Genomic DNA, 19,059 nt, shown 5'->3' with positions numbered 1-19,059 from the left:
AGGCCATAGCCCAAAAAAAGAATAAGAAGAAAAAGTGAGATTGAGGTTTATGTTATTAAAAGGTAAACATTTTATGTAGTAAATAAAAATTATTAAAATGCAGTATTACAAGCAAAATACAATAATAAATTAAATTCACTTTAATAATTGCATATCATATCAATATTTTGTTGCAACATTAATGCCCGATTTCATGATGATAACCTAAAGTACACTTTAACTAGGATTAATTTTAGACTAAAGTGCATAAAGTACATAAAGTTACTTACTTCTGCTTTATTATGATGAAAATCCACTTTTCTCTTTGTATTAATTTGTGCTTAGAAGTTGGAAACGAATAGAACTTGAATTGACAATGTTTTGTTGTATTTTTATAATTTATAACACAGCATTTGCGAAGTCCCATTTTCTTCAATGACAGCAGGTATGTCAATATAGGCCAGGGTAATAAGACAAAAATATACCCTGTTCGTGACACTCGAGCAGCCAGGGTACTGAAGCGTTTTTTCGACAAGTAATACCTATAGGAACACATTGTAACTATTTCCTGCGTAGGATCTGGCTGCCATTTTTATTTATAAACAATTAACTGTCAAAAACTGGCATTTTTCCCTTTTTTTTCAAATCAATGGAAAACAGTGAAACTTATGATTTTTTTAGTACAAATATCTGTGAGATTATGGAAAAAGCTTTAAAATGACATATTACAAAGTTTGAGATACTCATTTATTGTTAATATAATTGCGAAAAAAGGTCGGAATTGCAAAAAAATTTTTTCGCAATAACTGCTGTAAAAATTAGTGTACAGGTTTGAAATTTTTGTCAAATGAGGGTTCTTCGGTGCTTAATATGTGATAAAAATTTCAAAGCGATTCATTCAATTGTTTAAATTTTATTCGAATTGTTTATCTCAGTGAGCATTTTTTTTGCACTAACATAAGTCAGAAAAAAATGTCGTTAGAACCATTCCACAGGTGTCAAATGGAAGAGCATGAACTATGTTTTCAACTTGGTTTAAAAAAAGCGAATAAAAAATGCATTTATTAGTAATAAATAATTGTTCAAAAGTATCGTAAATCTTTCCTTATAAACTTTTTGAAAAACTTTTTCCAAAAAAATTAACTTTTTTACCCTGTTTTAAGTGCACAACTACCAAGTAATGTTATTTATAACATAATTGATAAAAAATTGTAATAAATATATATAAATTCTTATATAACAAAATAAAAAGTTTATAAGGAAATTTTTACGATACTTTTGCATAAATATTTATTACTAATAAATGCATTTTTTATTCGCTTTTTTTAAACCAAGTTGAAAATATAGCTCATGCTCTTTCATTTGACACCTGTGGAATGGTTCTAACGTCATTTTTTTCTGACTTATGTTATTGTAAAAAAAATGTTCTCTGGGATAAACAATTTGCATAAAATTTAAACAATTGAATGAATCGCTTTGAAATTTTTATCACATATTAAGCACCAAAGAACCTTTATATGACAAAAATTTCAAAGCTGTACACTAATTTTCACAATAAATATTGCGAAATTAATTTTTTTTGCAATTCCGACCTTTTTTCGCAATTATATTAACAATAAATGAGTATATCAAACTTTGTAATACGTCATTTTAAAGCTTTTTCCATAATCTTAAAGATATTTGTACTAAAAAAAACGATAAGATTCACTGTATTCCATTGATTTGAAAAAAAAACGGAAAAATGCCATTTTTTGACACTTAATGGTTTATAAATAAAAATGGCTGCTAGATCCTACGCAGGAAATAGTTACAATTTGCTCTTATAGGTATTACCTGCCGAAAAAACGCTTCAGTACCCTGGCTGCTCGAGTGTCATGGAAAAAACCTTATTACCCTGGACTAATATGACAATAAGTGCGTTCGCGGATACCTGATGGCGACTATTAGTCGTTGACAACTCCTAACCTCACCTAATAAATTTAATAATATACAAGGTATATTTACCTAGTATAATTTAATAATTAGTTATTAAGATTAAATTAAAAGTAAATATACCTTGCATATTTATCTATTAACGGTATTATTTATATTAGGTTAGGTTAGGAGTTGCCAACGACTAGGCGCCGACAGGTATCCTCGAACGCACTTGTTATGAATCATTTAAGAAATATGCTAAGAAAATTACAAGATTTCTCCGCTACTCGCGTACGATCGTTTCTTGTGGCCCCTCCAAGTACTTGCACACAGCGTATACATTACTTTGTTGAGTTAATTACAATAAAAATTAAAATTTCCCCACGAATATTTGAACAATATACCTTTGGCTTTTGTAGGGAATTTTTTTCAGAAAAAAATTTTTACTGAAATCTTAAATTTTTTGCAAATTTCGTACAGCTCAAAAGTGCAGAAACCGACTTTATCGAGTTATATTTCGTTTGTATGGCCGTCAAAGTAGATGGCACTTTTGAAGCTATGCACTTGAAGTGGGAAATAGCAAGAAATATCATTTTGCCGTTCTGGGTGTAAATTTGTATCAGCTTGAGTCTCTGATCATGCAGGGATTTGCTGAAGCAACGTTATAAGACCCTATTGACACCGATTCATACACGTAAGGTTTGTTGAATTGTGCTCTGGCTTCATATATTGGGCTGTAGATGCATCTACCTTTAAATGTTGTACGTGACAGCAAAGCTTTTGCTGAGATCTTAATATTTTCGTATATGTTTCAGCATATACAGTCTAACCCGCTTATTGGAATAGACATCGTGCCAAGTAAAAATATTCCTATAACAGGAATATTCTAATAACCGATCATTAATGGCTAGTAGAAATAAGTGTATATACCTACTGAATATACCTGCATAATAATAGTATGTAGACTTGAGTCCACGAGTCTTTACCCGTGCGTCATTAATACCTGATGAGATAAAACACATACTTTTTATCTAGCATCATTCTCTTCCACGCATGAATCTAATGACAAAATAGCTACCGCCTGTTATTAAGTAAAAACATATGTTATTTTTATGAACTATCTAGCCTCAGTACATTGAAAAGAGATAGGTACAAAAAAAGACGATTGGCGATGTTTTCACATTTTAAGTACAATTTCTGACGTTTTGGTTTGTTTACTTTTGTGGCTGTCAGTTTGTTGAATTTTTTTCTGTTATTTTGTCTAATTTTTGTTTTTTTTTTAGTATATAAAGTTTTTTATAGTATACAAACAGTTATTTTCACAACTAATTTTATATTGGATTTAATAACGTCCAAAGCTTACCTCATTGACATAGTTAAGGAATGCTTGTGTTTAATGTTCCGCCTAAGTGGATAAAATAACGAAAAGAAAATATGTTATTGCATTTTTTTATAAATTGTTTATTTATTTATTAATCAATGATATTAAAATAATTTATTAAGCTACTTCCCATGTAGCTATAATTCTGCACCAAAATTTTAAAGCAAAACTTACTTTGACATTTTATTTTTTGATAACATCAAATTTTAACTCGTGATCGGTGGAGTAGCTACTTACTGTCACTTGCTGTTGCGTTTAATCAATTTCCGACTTATTTCGTATGCTTTAACTTTAAATTATGACGCACGGGTAAAAACTCGTGGACTCAACTGTACCTACATTGTTTACATGTCTTTTTACTACAAAAGCAAGATTACGTAGGTCAAAATTTCTGACGTAAAAGCACTGTCAAAACATTAGATTGTGATTTTTCATTATGACCACGTTTATGTCATTGCTTGTCAGAGATATTTTTTTTGTTTACTATAAAAATAATATCTATAATTATTTATTCTAATTAATAGGCTATTGATTATGTATTTCAGAAAGGAACTACAAGTTAACGGAGTTTTATTGTTTCATATAGTCAATGGACCTCTAAATATGAAAAATCTGCGGAGTGCTATTATTTAAAGGGGTGCGTTTTTGAGAAATTGCTGAATTAGTTTAGTCCCTAGCCACAGGGCGAATTAGGGCGAGTTCTATACACTTTTGGTACCAACACGTCTTCAGTAAAATTATTCCAGGTTAAATTTGCTATCAAAACATCACATTTTAAAGGTAAAAATATTTTTTTCCAAAATATATTCAAAAGAAAAGCAAGAGAAAAACACGAAATATACCGATTTTGTTTTTTGCCCCATAACTTTTTTCCATAGGCTATAGGTTTAGGCATTGCTTCAGCGAAAAATAACGTTCATCCCTCCTCTTTAAAATGACGTTTAGTAAACGTCTCTATGATTTACAGGTTCCAAAATATAATTTTTCAAAATTCGCCACTTACGACGATTTTCCCATCGACGCCCATTTTCGTTGTTATTTCTCAAAATATTGTCCTGTAACTTTTTTCTACGTAGCTTTAGGTATATATAATGTTACATTTTATAGGAAGAAAAGTCAATTACCTTTAAATGGTCTATTGTAGAAGGCTGTATGGCTATTTTTAAGCAAGATATGGTTATTCAAACTTTTATACTTTAATGAATTTTGATATACTTTTCGATTATTTTTAAATTTCCCATTATAACTTTTTTTATTGTATATTTAGGTATATAAATTGTACAATAAAATAGGAAGCTTATTTTCTTTACTTTAAAATGGTGTATTGTAAAAAATTTTAGGACTATTTTTAAGCAAGATATACTTCTTCAACATGTGACATACACATACAATAGATCCCAATAAATTGGAGCCATATGGAAAACTTTTTTATTATAACCTTTATGAAAAAAATATATTCTTTATAAAATATTCTGCATAGTTTAAAACCTAAGATGCAATCATCAGATATAACATTTTATCAATAGTGTATGAGGTATGTTAAAAAATATGAATTTAGCTCAAGAGTAAAGTACCTTTATATTTCACAATATCGAAAAGTGTTACTAAAAAAAGTTATTTGGAATTAAAAATTATGTTATAATATGCAATTATATTCTTTTAATTAAAAAAAATTAAAAAATTAAAACTTTTCTCAAATTACGGATACCCTTGGATATCCTACGGATATCTTGTTTAAAAATAGTCCTAAAATTTTTTGCAATACACCATTTTAAAGTAAAGAAAATAGGCTTGTTTGTATTCCATAATGTAGGTACCTAAATGTACAAGAAAAAAGTTATAATGAGAAATTTAAGAAATAATCATTCAACATATCAAAAATTATAAAAAGTATAAAACCTTGAAAAAGCATAACCTGCTTAACAAGAGCCAATAATCTTTTACGATACACCATTTTAAAGGTAATTGATTTCTAAAAATACAAAAATAGACGGTTTAGTTTTGATTTAAATCTGTCTCCTGCCATCCCCCGATGGCGCTATTTCTAGGTCTACCTTTTGTCAAGGAGGCTATGCAAGAAGACAAATTTAAATCAAAACTTCCGTAGTTCTCGGTATACAATAAAACTATTTATACCGGAGTAAGGTTAGAACGCCCTCTAACGGGGAATAAGTGAAATAAATGGCGACTCGATTCTAGTTTTCTGTTGACCTAGATATCAAAATATCAACAGGCACCGCTGGGAAATATTCCAAAAATGCGGTTCAGAGAAACTATATGAAACGAGTCTTTGTACTCTTATACAGAGTATGGCATTAGTAAAAATACAAAAATAGACGGTTTAGTTTTGATTTAAATCTTGCATAGCCTCCTTGACAAAAGGTAGACCTAGAAATAGCGCTATCGGGGGATGGCAGGAGACAGATTTAAATCAAAACTAAACCGTCTATTTTTGTATTTTTACTAATGCCATACTCTGTATAAGAGTACAAAGACTCGTTTCATATAGTTTCTCTGAACCGCATTTTTGGAATATTTCCCAGCGGTGCCTGTTGATATTTTGATATCTAGGTCAACAGAAAACTAGAATCGAGTCGCCATTTATTTCACTTATTCCCCGTTAGAGGGCGTTCTAACCTTACTCCGGTATAAATAGTTTTATTGTATACCGAGAACTACGGAAGTTTTGATTTAAATTTGTCTTCTTGCATAGCCTCCTTGACAAAAGGTAGACCTAGAAATAGCGCTATCGGGGGATGGCAGGAGACAGATTTAAATCAAAACTAAACCGTCTATTTTTGTATTTTTACTAATGCCATACTCTGTATAAGAGTACAAAGACTCGTTTCATATAGTTTCTCTGAACCGCATTTTTGGAATATTTCCCAGCGGTGCCTGTTGATATTTTGATATCTAGGTCAACAGAAAACTAGAATCGAGTCGCCATTTATTTCACTTATTCCCCGTTAGAGGGCGTTCTAACCTTACTCCGGTATAAATAGTTCTATTGTATACCGAGAACTACGGAAGTTTTGATTTAAATTTGTCTTCTTGCGTAGCTACCTTGACAAAAGGTAGACCTAGAAATAGCGCTATCGGGGGATGGCAGGAGACAGATTTAAATCAAAACTAAACCGTCTATTTTTGTATTTTTACTAATGCCATACTCTGTATAAGAGTACAAAGACTCGTTTCATATAGTTTCTCTGAACCGCATTTTTGGAATATTTCCCAGCGGTGCCTGTTGATATTTTGATATCTAGGTCAACAGAAAACTAGAATCGAGTCGCCATTTATTTCACTTATTCCCCGTTAGAGGGCGTTCTAACCTTACTCCGGTATAAATAGTTTTATTGTATACCGAGAACTACGGAAGTTTTGATTTAAATTTGTCTTCTTGCATAGCCTTCTTGACAAAAGGTAGACCTAGAAATAGCGCTATCGGGGGATGGCAGGAGACAGATTTAAATCAAAACTAAACCGTCTATTTTTGTATTTTTACTAATGCCATACTCTGTATAAGAGTACAAAGACTCGTTTCATATAGTTTCTCTGAACCGCATTTTTGGAATATTTCCCAGCGGTGCCTGTTGATATTTTGATATCTAGGTCAACAGAAAACTAGAATCGAGTCGCCATTTATTTCATTTAATTGATTTCTCTTTCTACTAAATGTACCATTGCATATACAGTGGAAACCCGATAAGTCGGCCCCCGATAACCCGGAACTCCGGCTAACCCGGACCAATTTTTATCAGACAAACATTTCAACAATAAAAATGTATGTAATATAATATTTGAGAGATAATGGGTATTTGTGTAATTTGAACTACATATACCATAGTAAAAATGACTCATGGCACACCACATTTATTGTCGTGTTATCGAAAACAACAGGCACCTGTAGTATCCTTTATTTATTTGAAACTGTCTTAGCATTGTTTAGAAAAGACTAAAAGACCATCAAAATTATTTTTTTAATAATGGTCTTAGTCATCACTGTTATTAAATAACATAACATCAGAGACGGTATTGCGTGTAGTAAAGTCATATTGTTGACTTCCGTTCTGTAATCGTTCGTAAATCTATTCAGATTTTGTGTTTGCGTGTTTTTTGTCTACATAAGGGCAACGTAAAAATGTTTTAGTGACAATGGAAAAGAAACTAGAAGTATTAAGTAGAATTGATAAAGGCGAATCTTGCAGCATCATACGGTGTCGGTACATCTACAGTATCGGATTGGAAGAAAAATAGAACTAATATCGAAGAATTTTGTTTCAAAATGATAACAAAAGACAGTTTGGACAATCGGAGCAAAGCTAATAAAGCTAAAAATGAGACTCTCGATGACGCTTTGTATGTGTGGTTTTGTGCAGAACGCGAACGTGGTTTACCAGTGTCTGTGTGACAATTATAACGGAGTTTATCTGTAAGCATACCATATTTTATTAATTTTTACCATTTTCTCCGGCTAACCCGGATTTTCGATAACCCGGATTGGCCGCGGTCCCGATTAATCCGAGTTAACGGGGTTCCACTGTACCTAGAAATGCGTAGAAAAAAGTTACAGAACAATGTTTGCGAAATAATGGGGAAAATGTCCCAAAAATGCTGTCAGCGGCTAATTTTGAAAAATATTATTTCGAAACTGTAAATCTTAGAAACTTTTACCAGATTTCGTTTTAAGGAGGAAGAATACAAGTTAGTTTTCACTGAAACAATGCCTATACCTATATCTCCGTAGAAAAAGGTTATGGGGCAAAAAACAAAATTGCTTTCTTTCGTGTTTTTTTCTTGCTTTTCTTTTGAATATATTTTTGTAAAGAAAAATATTTTTTACTTTTAAATGTGATATTTCGTTAGTAAATTTGACCTGGAACAATTTTCCTGTAGACGTGTTTGTACCAAAAGGGCATAGAACTCACCCTAATTCACCCTGTGCCTAGGGACTAATTCACCCCTTTCTCAAAAACGCACCCATTTAAATGGTAGCACTCTGCGGTTTTCTCAAATTTAGAGATCCATTGACCATATGAGATAATAAAATCCCATTAACGTTGTAGTTCCTTTTAGCTGTCTTATTTTGAACATAATCAATAGCCTATAATGATGTCAATTGGTTTTCATTACTTGCCGAAATATATTAATTAACAATAATATTATCATACTGTCCTCCTAAACCAAAATGACGTAACTAATTTTGCCATATTTGCATAAAAGGTTTCAAAAGGTCGCATATTTACTAAGCGAAACAGACGTATCTCGCGTTGTTAAAGCGGTTTCATGCGAGATACGTCTGTTTCGCTTAGTAAATTTGATGCGTATTGGTAAAAACACCATATTGCACAACATTTTACGCAAATATGGCAAAATAAGTTACGTCATTTTGGCTTAGGAGGGCAGCATAGTGTAGGTATAATCATTAAAATCAATCATTTAATATTTTTAAAACTAAGTATTGCAAAATCTAAAATTCATAAGAAAGAACAATTTTTTATGAATTTTACAACTTTGCTTTTACTGGATCATTTTTTTATTTTTTTATTAGCTACATTGTTGCTAATATTACTTTTTCGATCTAATACTTACTTTTTGAAATTGTTACTTGTTATTTGCTTACTTGTTATTTGCGAAAACTACCTGAAAACGTGGTTTTCTTGTTGAACACTAAACATTTTCACTTGCAAATTACCTGAAAAGTATTGACTTGACCACTTGGTGGTGACACAGAAAATTACACGGTATCTCCGTATTTCACATTAATTTACTGTGCTATAACACATACACGTACTGTGCTGTTTTTGTTATACATGTCGCATTTAGTAATTTTTTAGGGGGCCCCATTTCCATTTCTGCGTGAGGGCCCAAAGGAGTTTGTTACGCCTCTTCTGTCTATCCTAGAGATGGTGTTACCCTTTTTTGAAACACCCTGTAAAACAAAATAGCGTTTTATTTCCTCCTGACCGAATTGCTGATATTTTAAACCAATATTTCACACAGTACAGTACGGTCGAAAATAATTTGATGATTGATTTTGTTTGAAAGCGAAATATTTAGTAGCTTTATGTAATTAACAGCCTAATTATTAAATTTCAGAGCATGAGATCACGTCAAGAAAATATCCTGTAATGGTATACATACACGGAGAATCATTTGAATGGAATTCGGGAAATCCTTATGACGGAACCATTCTTGCTGCATATGGAAACGTTATAGTGGTAACTCTAAACTTTCGTTTAGGAATATTGGGTAAGTTTTATTTCTATATTTAACTGTGTTATAGCTATACAGGGTGTTTCATTGGGAAAGTAACATACGTTAACTGTAGAAAGAGGACACTTAGGCGGTCTCAAAAATACCATATTTAATTAGTGTTACTTCATTAATAACATAAATACTGGGTGTTTTATCTATTTTGCCATTTTTTTATTTGGTTCATAAGTTTTTAACCACACTATATATTCACTTTATATTTGTCACGAAAATATTCTTTGAAATGTACAAACCATTAATTTATTTACAATTGTAAAAAATCCAAGTCCAGATTAAAAAATATTGGAAAAAATGTTTCGACCCAAATAACACCCTGTACATTAATTTTTTTTAATGGATATTGCATTTGAAAATAGTGTAAAAAACTAAATTTAGTGTATACCTTAAATTTTCGGCAAAATGATTTTTCTGGTAAAATTTTGAATCTGAATTCTGAAATTCTCTGAATTGCGAGTGCTCTAAGAAAAAAAATAAAATGAGATTTAATTTTAACTAATACCGTTATTTAATCTAAATTAGTGAAAAGTTAACATTTCAGTGTTTTTTATTATGTGTGACAAATAGTTTATAGCAAATATTCATCTTTAAATAATAAATAAATAATAAAGAGTCAATAAAAATACACCAGTTTAATCAACAAAGTACCTAAAAATTAAAACAAAACAGCGAAAATTTGCAGGATAATAACTATTCGAAACTAACGTACTTATTCAAAATTACCACCGTATACAAGCAACAAAGAATTTTATGACATGCTAGAATTAGCAACAGCATTGGATATGGCGATTGTTAACACATTCTTTAAAAAGAGAGAAACTCAACTTATTACCTACAAAAGTGGACAACATCAATCCCAAATAGACTACTTCATGATAAGGAAAGAAGACATACGTGAATGCAAGGACTGCAAGGTAATAGTTAGTGAGACAGTAAGCCAACAACATAAGCTGCTTGTTCTGGACATCGAAGTAAAAAGCGAAACTAAACAAAAATATCGGAGAGGACCACAAAAAATCAAGTGGTGGATGCTAAAAGATGAGAAGGAAGGTCTATTCAGGGAAAGAATAGTAGAAAAAATATGTTGGAACATGAAAGGAAGCCCTAACACAATTTGGAGAAAAATGGCCAATATTATTAGAGAGACGGCTATTGAAATACTTGGGAAAACGTCAGGAAAGAAGTTTGAAGATAAAGAGACTTGGTGGTGGTCAAATGAAGTACAAGGAAAAATAAAAGAGAAGAGAAAATTATATAAAAAGTGGCAAGAAACCAGATCGGACATAGATCTTCAAAACTATATGGTCGCCAAAAAGGAAGCGAAAGTAGCAGTAGCAAAAGCTAAAGCAGAAGCGTATTCAAACCTATACGATCAACTTGATACCAGGGAAGGCGAAACGAAGATATATAAAATAGCCAAACAGAGAGCAAAGAAAGCAAAAGATTTTAATCAGATTAGATGTATCCGAGATGAAAATAATAAAATACTAGTTCACGAAAGGGATGTCAAAAAGAGATGGAGAAAGTACTTTGACAGCTTATTAAATGAAGAATTTGACAGACAGCCTGTAGAGTCAACGGAGACAGTAGCAGCAATGGTCACCAAAATAACCAATGAGGAAGTGGCTCAAGCGCTTCAAAAAATAAAGAAAGGAAAAGCGGTAGGACCAGATGATATTCCTGGGGAAGTATGGAGAGCATTGGGAGAGACAGGAACAAGGTGGCTAGCAGGTCTATTTAATAGAATTATGGAAGTTGGACAAATGCCAGACGAATGGAGAAGCAGTATACTGGTACCTGTTTACAAAAACAAGGGAGATATACAACAATGTACAAACTACAGGGCTATAAAACTGCTTAGCCACACCATGAAAATATGGGAAAGAGTAATTGATAGACGGATACGTGAAGAGACCGAAATATCCGAGAATCAATTTGGCTTTATGCAGGGTAGATCAACAACAGATGCAATTTTCACTATAAGGCAGTTGATGGAAAAATACAGGAGTAAAGAAACAAACGCTCATATGGTATTCATTGATCTTGAGAAAGCATATGATAGAGTTCCTCGAGAGATTCTGTGGTGGGCACTCAATAAGAAAGGAGTCCCTGGTGAATATGTAAAGATTGTGAGGGATATGTATGAGGGAGTAACGACTAGTGTTAGGACAGGTGTGGGAGAGACTGATAAATTTCATGTGAAAGTAGGATTGCATCAAGGTTCTGTGCTTAGTCCGTATTTATTCTCATTAGTTTTGAACCAGATAACAGCGAAAATACAGGGTAACATTCCATGGTGCTTAATGTATGCTGATGATGTCGTGTTAGTAGGAAATAGTGAAAGAGACTTAGAACAAAAACTGGAACAGTGGAGACAAGCTCTGGAGGAAAAAGGTTTAAAACTTAGTAGGACAAAAACAGAGTATTTGGAATGTTCATTTAAAGATGGAGCTACTACAAATAAAATGGTATCTTTGGATGGTGAAATGATTGTAAAAAGCAATAGTTTTAAGTACCTAGGATCGGTATTACAGAGTAATGGAGAAATAGATGGAGATGCATGCAGTAGAATTAGGGCTGGATGGATGAAGTGGAAAGAAGCGAGTGGTGTGTTGTGTGACAGAAAAATTCCAATGAAGCTGAAGGGAAAATTCTATAAAACAGCCATAAGACCAGCTATGATGTACGGAACTGAATGTTGGGCAGTGAAAAAGAAAGAGGAACAGCGAATGCATGTGGCGGAAATGAGAATGCTTAGATGGATGAGTGGAGTGACAAAGAAGGATAAAATTAGAAATGAGTATATTAGGGGAAGTCTAGGTGTGGCACCAATTGATGCCAAAATGAGAGAGCATAGGTTAAGATGGTTTGGTCATGTTCAACGTCGAGACGTTAACCACCCAATACGAAGAATAGCTGAAGTGCAGATTCCTGGAAGGAGTAGGAGAGGAAGACCAAAGAAGACCTGGGGGGAGACGATAAGGCAGGACATGTTGGTAAAGGGGATTAACATTGATATGGCCCAAGATAGAATTGTGTGGAGAAATGCAATTAGGGAAGCCGACCCCGCATAGGGATAAGGCAAAGAGAATGATGATGATGAACAAGCAACAAAGAAATCCTGTCATATTCACCGCACACTGTTAATAAACTTTGAAAATATTAAGGCATATTCATTTGACTCTTAGTATTGTAGCTTATTCAGACCCAATAAATATGTAAAAAAATCCCAAATTTTGAGGGGGACAATTTTGAATAAATACTTTAGTTTTTTTTTCAATATTTTTTAATCCGGACATGGAGTTTTTACAATTGTAAATAAATTAATTGATTCTACATCTTAAAGAATATTTCGTGCCAAATATAAAATGAATATACAGTGTGGTTAAAAAGTTATGAACCAAAAATAAAAATGGCAAAATAGATAAAACACCCAGTATCTTTGTTATTAATGCAGTAAGACCCATTAAGTATGGTATTTTTGAGACCGCCTAAGTGTCCTCTTTCTACAGTTAACGTATGTTACTTTCGCAATTAAACACCCTGTATACATAAGGTAGCTTATACAGTGTGTAAAAGCCAAATGGAATAAATTCATAATATCGTCAATGAGCAATTTTGAAAATAAATCCCGACAAAAACATCACATTTTACTGCTGGCAGAAAACAGAAAAAAAATATGTATTTGGCAAATAAACATTACTTTTCACTGAAATTGAATGTTCAAACTGCCAAGAGGCAGGAGGACAGGAGAAAAGCAATGTTAATTTGTCAAAACTAAACATTTTTTTCTGTTTATAATAGCAGTAAAATGTATTTTGTTTTAAATAAATTATATACATTCTCCTGTTTGTGTCAATAAGTTAAATTAAAGAAAAGATTTTGGACACCCTGAATAGAGAATTGAATAACTCATTTCAAATGAGCTAGCAAATGGTCATATTTATGACGTCACTAGTATATTATAACTACATGGCAAAAAATCATAATTGTTTAGGCAATACGTAAAGTATCCTTAACAATAGTAACCTATACTTATTGTACGGTTATAGAGTATATTCCCATAGGTAAGCTGGTTAAGAGTAGATAACGATTTTTCATATGTAATTTAAAGTATTATCTGCATAAATGGCACAAAGAATATTTGCTACGAGAGGTATATGGTTCAAAATGCATACAGTATCACGACTAATAAGTTATGTTCACATACATGTAGAGTACTTACAGTTTTATTCCTTGATGACGTGTCACATCAGAGCTCTGATTGAATTCCATAATCCATTTGGTTCATTTGTAAGGCACTCACTAATACGCTAAATAAATCATCGTCGATAATACTGAGCAGATTGAATTATTTGAGCGGTATAAAACGATAGCAAAAAAAGCCGGTAAAATGCGGCCTTTTTACGAATAGCGGGAGCGTCGATAGATTAGAGATGATTCTCGTTAGGAAGCTTTTGACGATCTGCCCCGGCGAGGGGTTCAAATGCGAGTCTCAACAATAACCTGGAGTTTCCAGAAAGGTTACATAAATACTACTTGAATTTTAAGTAATCAGTAGTACAGGGGCGTAACTAATTATTTTAGTGAGCCGTGTATAATATATTTATTGTACATATTGCCGGGGGCGACAGGCGAGAGAGATGGCCTATATCACCTCGAAGAGAGGGGATTGGCAAAGATGTGCACAACGATAAGAAATGTTTGAAGAAATTAGAGTTTATATACACAAGGGGTAACAACGATAAAATGGAGGAAAACGATAAGTTTTCCCCCTAGGGATAGATTTTAATCTTCCAGGGGAATCACAGCGATTTTCGTAATACCACGAAGAAAATCACCGTGAGTAGTGTGAATCTTGACAGTACGAACTAGACCATCCTTACCAGGCAATACATCTATTACCCTGGCAGTTGGCCATAAGAGTGGAGGAGTACCATCCTCCTTCAACAGAACCAAATCCCCGATCTTGACAGGGTCAGTAGGGTCGGTCCATTTATTTCTTTGCTGCAGGAGGCAAAGATAGTCTTTTTTCCACAATTTCCAAAATTGCTGTTGAATTTTACTAATACGCTGAAAAAGATTCAACCTATTTTCAGGTATCTCTGAAACACTTGGTTCAGGGGGCGCGGTTAAACTTCTTTGAACTAAGAAGTGAGCTGGAGATAGGAAAGCGAAGTCATTGGCGTCAGACGACATCCTAGTGATGGGTCTCGAATTTAGAATAGCCTCGATTTGGCATAATACTGTGTTAAACACTTCAAAGGTGAAGTGGGAATTTCCTATAATTCGATAGAGGTGATACTTCACACTCTTTATTCCTACCTCATGGAGGCCGAATTGATGGGGGTTGCGGGGAACACCCATCTTGAAAGTTATGGAGTTTTGAGTACAGAATTCCTTAATCTGTTCCGAATTATTTTGATTTAAGAAAAAATCATAGAATTCGCGCATTTCATTTTTTGCCCCATGGAAATTTGTGGCATTGTCGCTCCAAATAATACTGGGCGTGGATCTTCTGGCAATAAACCTTTTCAGAGTAAGAATATAGGCTTCTGCGCTTAATCCTGTGACGAGTTCGATATGAACACATTTAGTGCTCATGCAAATGAAATAGGCTACGTATGCTTTGTAAAGCGGTGCCTTCCTCAAATGTGAGGACTTAATTAAGAAGAACCCCCCATAGTCCACTGAGACGACTTGGAAGGGTCTAGTGGGGAGTACACGATCGGGATGCATATCTGCCATCTGTTGAACAGAATTGGGTGTCATGAATCGGAAACAGTTTACACACTTACGAATTAAGCGTTTAATCTGTCTTAATCCGTCAATTGGCCAGTACTTCATTTTGACATACGAAAGTACTGTTTGCGCGCCTGAATGTAATAACTTATGATGAGCTTGAGTCAAGATTAGTTCTACAACTCGACATTTAGAAGGAAGTAGAATGGGGTGTTTTTGATTATACGATATGGGGGCGTGTCGGAGACGTCCTCCCACACGAATCAGCCCATCATTATGTTGTAGGAAGGGGTTGAGTTTACGAATGGCTTTATTGGTCACGAGTTTAGCATTTTTCAATTCAAGAATCTCTTTTTTAAAGTAGATACTTTGGATATACCTGATGATCGCGTGATCAGCGATCTCCATTTCGGGTGGCGTCAATATATCCGTATCTCGTGGAGAGTTATTTATTTTCTTTTTAATATTACTGATGAATCTAAAAAGATAAGCGACAATTCTTTGAATTTTACGAAAAGAAGAAGATTTAGCGAATAGATTTTCAAAGGTGTCGTTGAGTTCGTGATTTGTTGCTATGTTTGAGACAACTAACTTCCTTAATTCAGGAAGATCATCCTGAAAATGAGGAATTTGATGAAGAGAAAAATCGATGGGATTGTCTCTAATAAAGCTAGGTCCGCATAACCAGTCTTCGGTGGTCTGGGGATTATCAAAGACATTTATCCCTCTGGAAGCGGGGTCAGCGATGTTTTCGTGACTTCTGACGAAATGGAAATCACAAGGAAAAGTTTCCAACAAGGAATTGACCTTTTGAATTCTGTTTTGTACAAAAATGTTCCAAATGTGTTTTTTAGAAAGTATCCAAGACAAGGCAATTGTAGAGTCAGCAAAGAGATGAGATGAAGATATACTCAAATTTTTCTTGAAGATGTGAAAAAGTCTATGAGCCAGAGTGACTCCCAACACTATTCCACAAAGTTCCAATTTGGGGATGGTGAGTTTATTTTTTAGCGGAGAAATTTTGTTTTTAGAAGCGATAAGCCGCGACGATACAGAAAAGTCTGAGTATGTCGCTTTGAGATACACACAAGTGCTGTATATTTTTTCCGATGCGTCGGTGAAAATAATTAATTGAACATCAACAACTTTCTTTTGTAAAAGTAAGCATCGAGGTACCTTGACCTCTTCTATAGTTTTGAATGTCGATAAGAGGTTTTGCCAATTTTTCATAATGATGGGTGAGTCAATGGGTTGATCCCAGTCCAGTTTCTGGGACCATATTTCCTGTATCAAGAGCTTAGCGTTCACAAGGACAGGGGATAACCATCCTAGCGGGTCATACAAAGTAGCAATGTAGGAGAGAATAGTACGTTTAGTAACAACATTAGCCAATTTGAAGATAGGAGTTTTAAACGAAAAGTGGTCGCGTTCTGAATCCCAGAATATGCCTAAGACTTTATCAGATCCCGTGAAGTTAAGACTGACTTCAGAGACGGGATTTAAATTGTGTTGAGACAGAAATTCTGAAGAACTGCAGTTCCACTTGTGGAGGAGGAAACCATGGGTTTCTAGCAAAGAAGTTAATTGTTCGAAAAGACAACTTAATTCATGAAGACTGTCAGCACCGCTGATCAGGTCATCCATATAGATAGATTCTTGCAGAACACTAGTAGCAAGTTCGTGGGTATGTTTGTTGTTGTCAGCGATGTGCTTGATAACTCTTTGAGCGATAAATGGGCTACTTGGGAGCCCGAAGGGTAATCTTTGAAATTGATAGCACCGTAAAGGCTGCTGAATATTGTCCCTAAAGAGAAAATTTAACAGAAATGTTTCAGTGGGACAAATGGCGATTTGTAGGAACATAGCCTTGATGTCGCCTACTAGTGCGAATTTAAACTGACGAAACTTAGCGAGAATGTCAAAAAGTTCATGTTGGACGACATAACCTTTGTCTATGACGTCACTGAGGGAGATTCCCGTAGACGATTTATTGTTTGGATCGAAAACTATACGAGTGGAAGTAGTAGAGTTGGATTTGAAAACGGGAAAGTGAGGGAGAAAGTAATTAGGTTTACCTGAGTCATTTAGCATTTTTAACGGCACTTGAATTATTTGTCCGTTATTGAGATATTCCGATATAATGTCCTGATATTTTTCCAATAAATCAGGGTTGAGTTGAAAACGTTTCTCGAGACTGAGAAAACGTCTTTTTGCCGAGAGAAACGAATTTCCCATGTCTATATCTTCGATAGGGAGTTTGAGATTGAGTGTGGACTCATATCGTCCATTGGGGAGAACATTAACATGTTTTACAAAATTAATTTCAGCGGGGTGATCATTAATGAGATCGGTGTTCTGAGGAGCGGCTTCTTCCAGCTCCCAGAATTTTTGTAAATGATCGGATAGTTCCTCGTTGGACACTACCGGCTCATTTACGGCGGAAGGAGTGTTATGAGAACAACAAGTAACGAGAGAGTTTGAATAAAATTCCAAAGCCTTTTTAGTATTTTTCGACTTAAGAGCAAAGTCTGGAACTGACCCTGATATCGTGTACCCGAGTAGAGTGCGTTGAAGAACGGGAAGACCTTTTCCCAAACGAATTATTTCAGGTTGAATGATATCGTTATACAGGTCTGCACCGAGCAGGATACCAATTGGGGATGTTACATGGAACATCGGATCACCTAATGGTATCTCTGAGGGTATGTTTAGTTTGCTCGCCGAAATAGAAATTTGAGGAAGCGGATTTGTTATCTTTGGGAGTACAGAGCACGAGATGTCAAAAGGAACGTCGTTAGCGACAGCGAAAATTGTTGTATCTACAATAGATTGAGACGAGGATGAGGTGGAGTTAATTCCGTTGACCCGTAATTTTCCATCTCTAGTGGTGAGTGACAGTTCCTTTACGAGGTCAGCACTAATAAATGAAACCTGTGAGGCCGAGTCTAAAAGTGCCTTTGCGAAGACCCTCTTGCCGCTAGGAGCGACAAGATAGACCTGGAGTGTGCTTAGTAACACCAAATGATTATCAAGCGAGGCTGCAGATAGAGCCATTGAATGTGGAGTCGAATTTTGAAGATTAACTTCCGTTTCAGGAGCTCTAACATGTGAGGGCCCCTGTTGTGAATTACCCTGTATATGGGAGTTATTTGAGATAGCGGTTTTATTATGATTATTTGAGTTGTGTTGGCCAACAGCCGCGGAAGGGTTACTATGACCCGTTTTGTCGAAATGGAGCAACGTGTGATGACGAGATTTACAAACTATGCAAGAGAATTTGGATTTACACTGATCGAGCATGTGAGACCCAAGACAATTAATACAAAATTTATTTTGTTTGACAAAACTAAAACGTTCTTTAGAATTCAACTGCTTGAACTGAGGACAAGAGTAGATCGAGTGAGAGTCGTTGCAATAGGAACATTTCTTAGGACCTAAGCGAGGCGAAAGGTTACTGGTAGAAGTGTCTGAGGCTAGGTGTAAAGAGTGTCTGGAAGTAGTAGTCGATTTTGGTTTTGATTGAGATTGAATATTCTCAAGATGAACAACGCGTGTCTCGATTTCCCCTAGAAAATGGACAAAATCAGGGGTAGCTTGGCTACCACCGGATTGGAACTCAAGAGCCCTAATGGTAGGTGCGTCGAGTTTCTGAGTAGCGATATGTATGAGAAGTAAATGCAAGAGATCTGAAGGGGGCCTATTCAAGTTCAATAGGGCCTTGAAATTATTTGACATGACCGTATGAAAATTTCTTAATTGTGAGTGATTTGCGT

General features: G+C 34.5%; 1 protein-coding gene across 7 annotated transcripts in view; it reads left to right on the top strand.

Annotated features, from left to right (window-relative positions):
• LOC114332101 (neuroligin-4, Y-linked) overlaps positions 1-19,059 on the top strand; it is a 238,137-nt gene that overhangs the window by 106,497 nt on the left and 112,581 nt on the right. For all 7 annotated transcript variants that reach the window (XM_028281820.2, XM_028281823.2, XM_028281822.2 and 4 more), the window contains exon 3: positions 9,371-9,523. In XM_028281820.2, the coding sequence (XP_028137621.2) occupies positions 9,371-9,523 (153 nt within the window). The remainder of the gene's footprint in view (positions 1-9,370; positions 9,524-19,059) is intronic.

The sequence above is a fragment of the Diabrotica virgifera genome, chromosome 2 (genome assembly GCF_917563875.1).
Source record: "Diabrotica virgifera virgifera chromosome 2, PGI_DIABVI_V3a".
NCBI classification, from domain to species: domain Eukaryota; kingdom Metazoa; phylum Arthropoda; class Insecta; order Coleoptera; family Chrysomelidae; genus Diabrotica; species Diabrotica virgifera.
The sequence above is the reverse complement of the archived record's forward strand: the minus strand, read 5'-3'. Positions and strand labels throughout refer to the sequence as shown.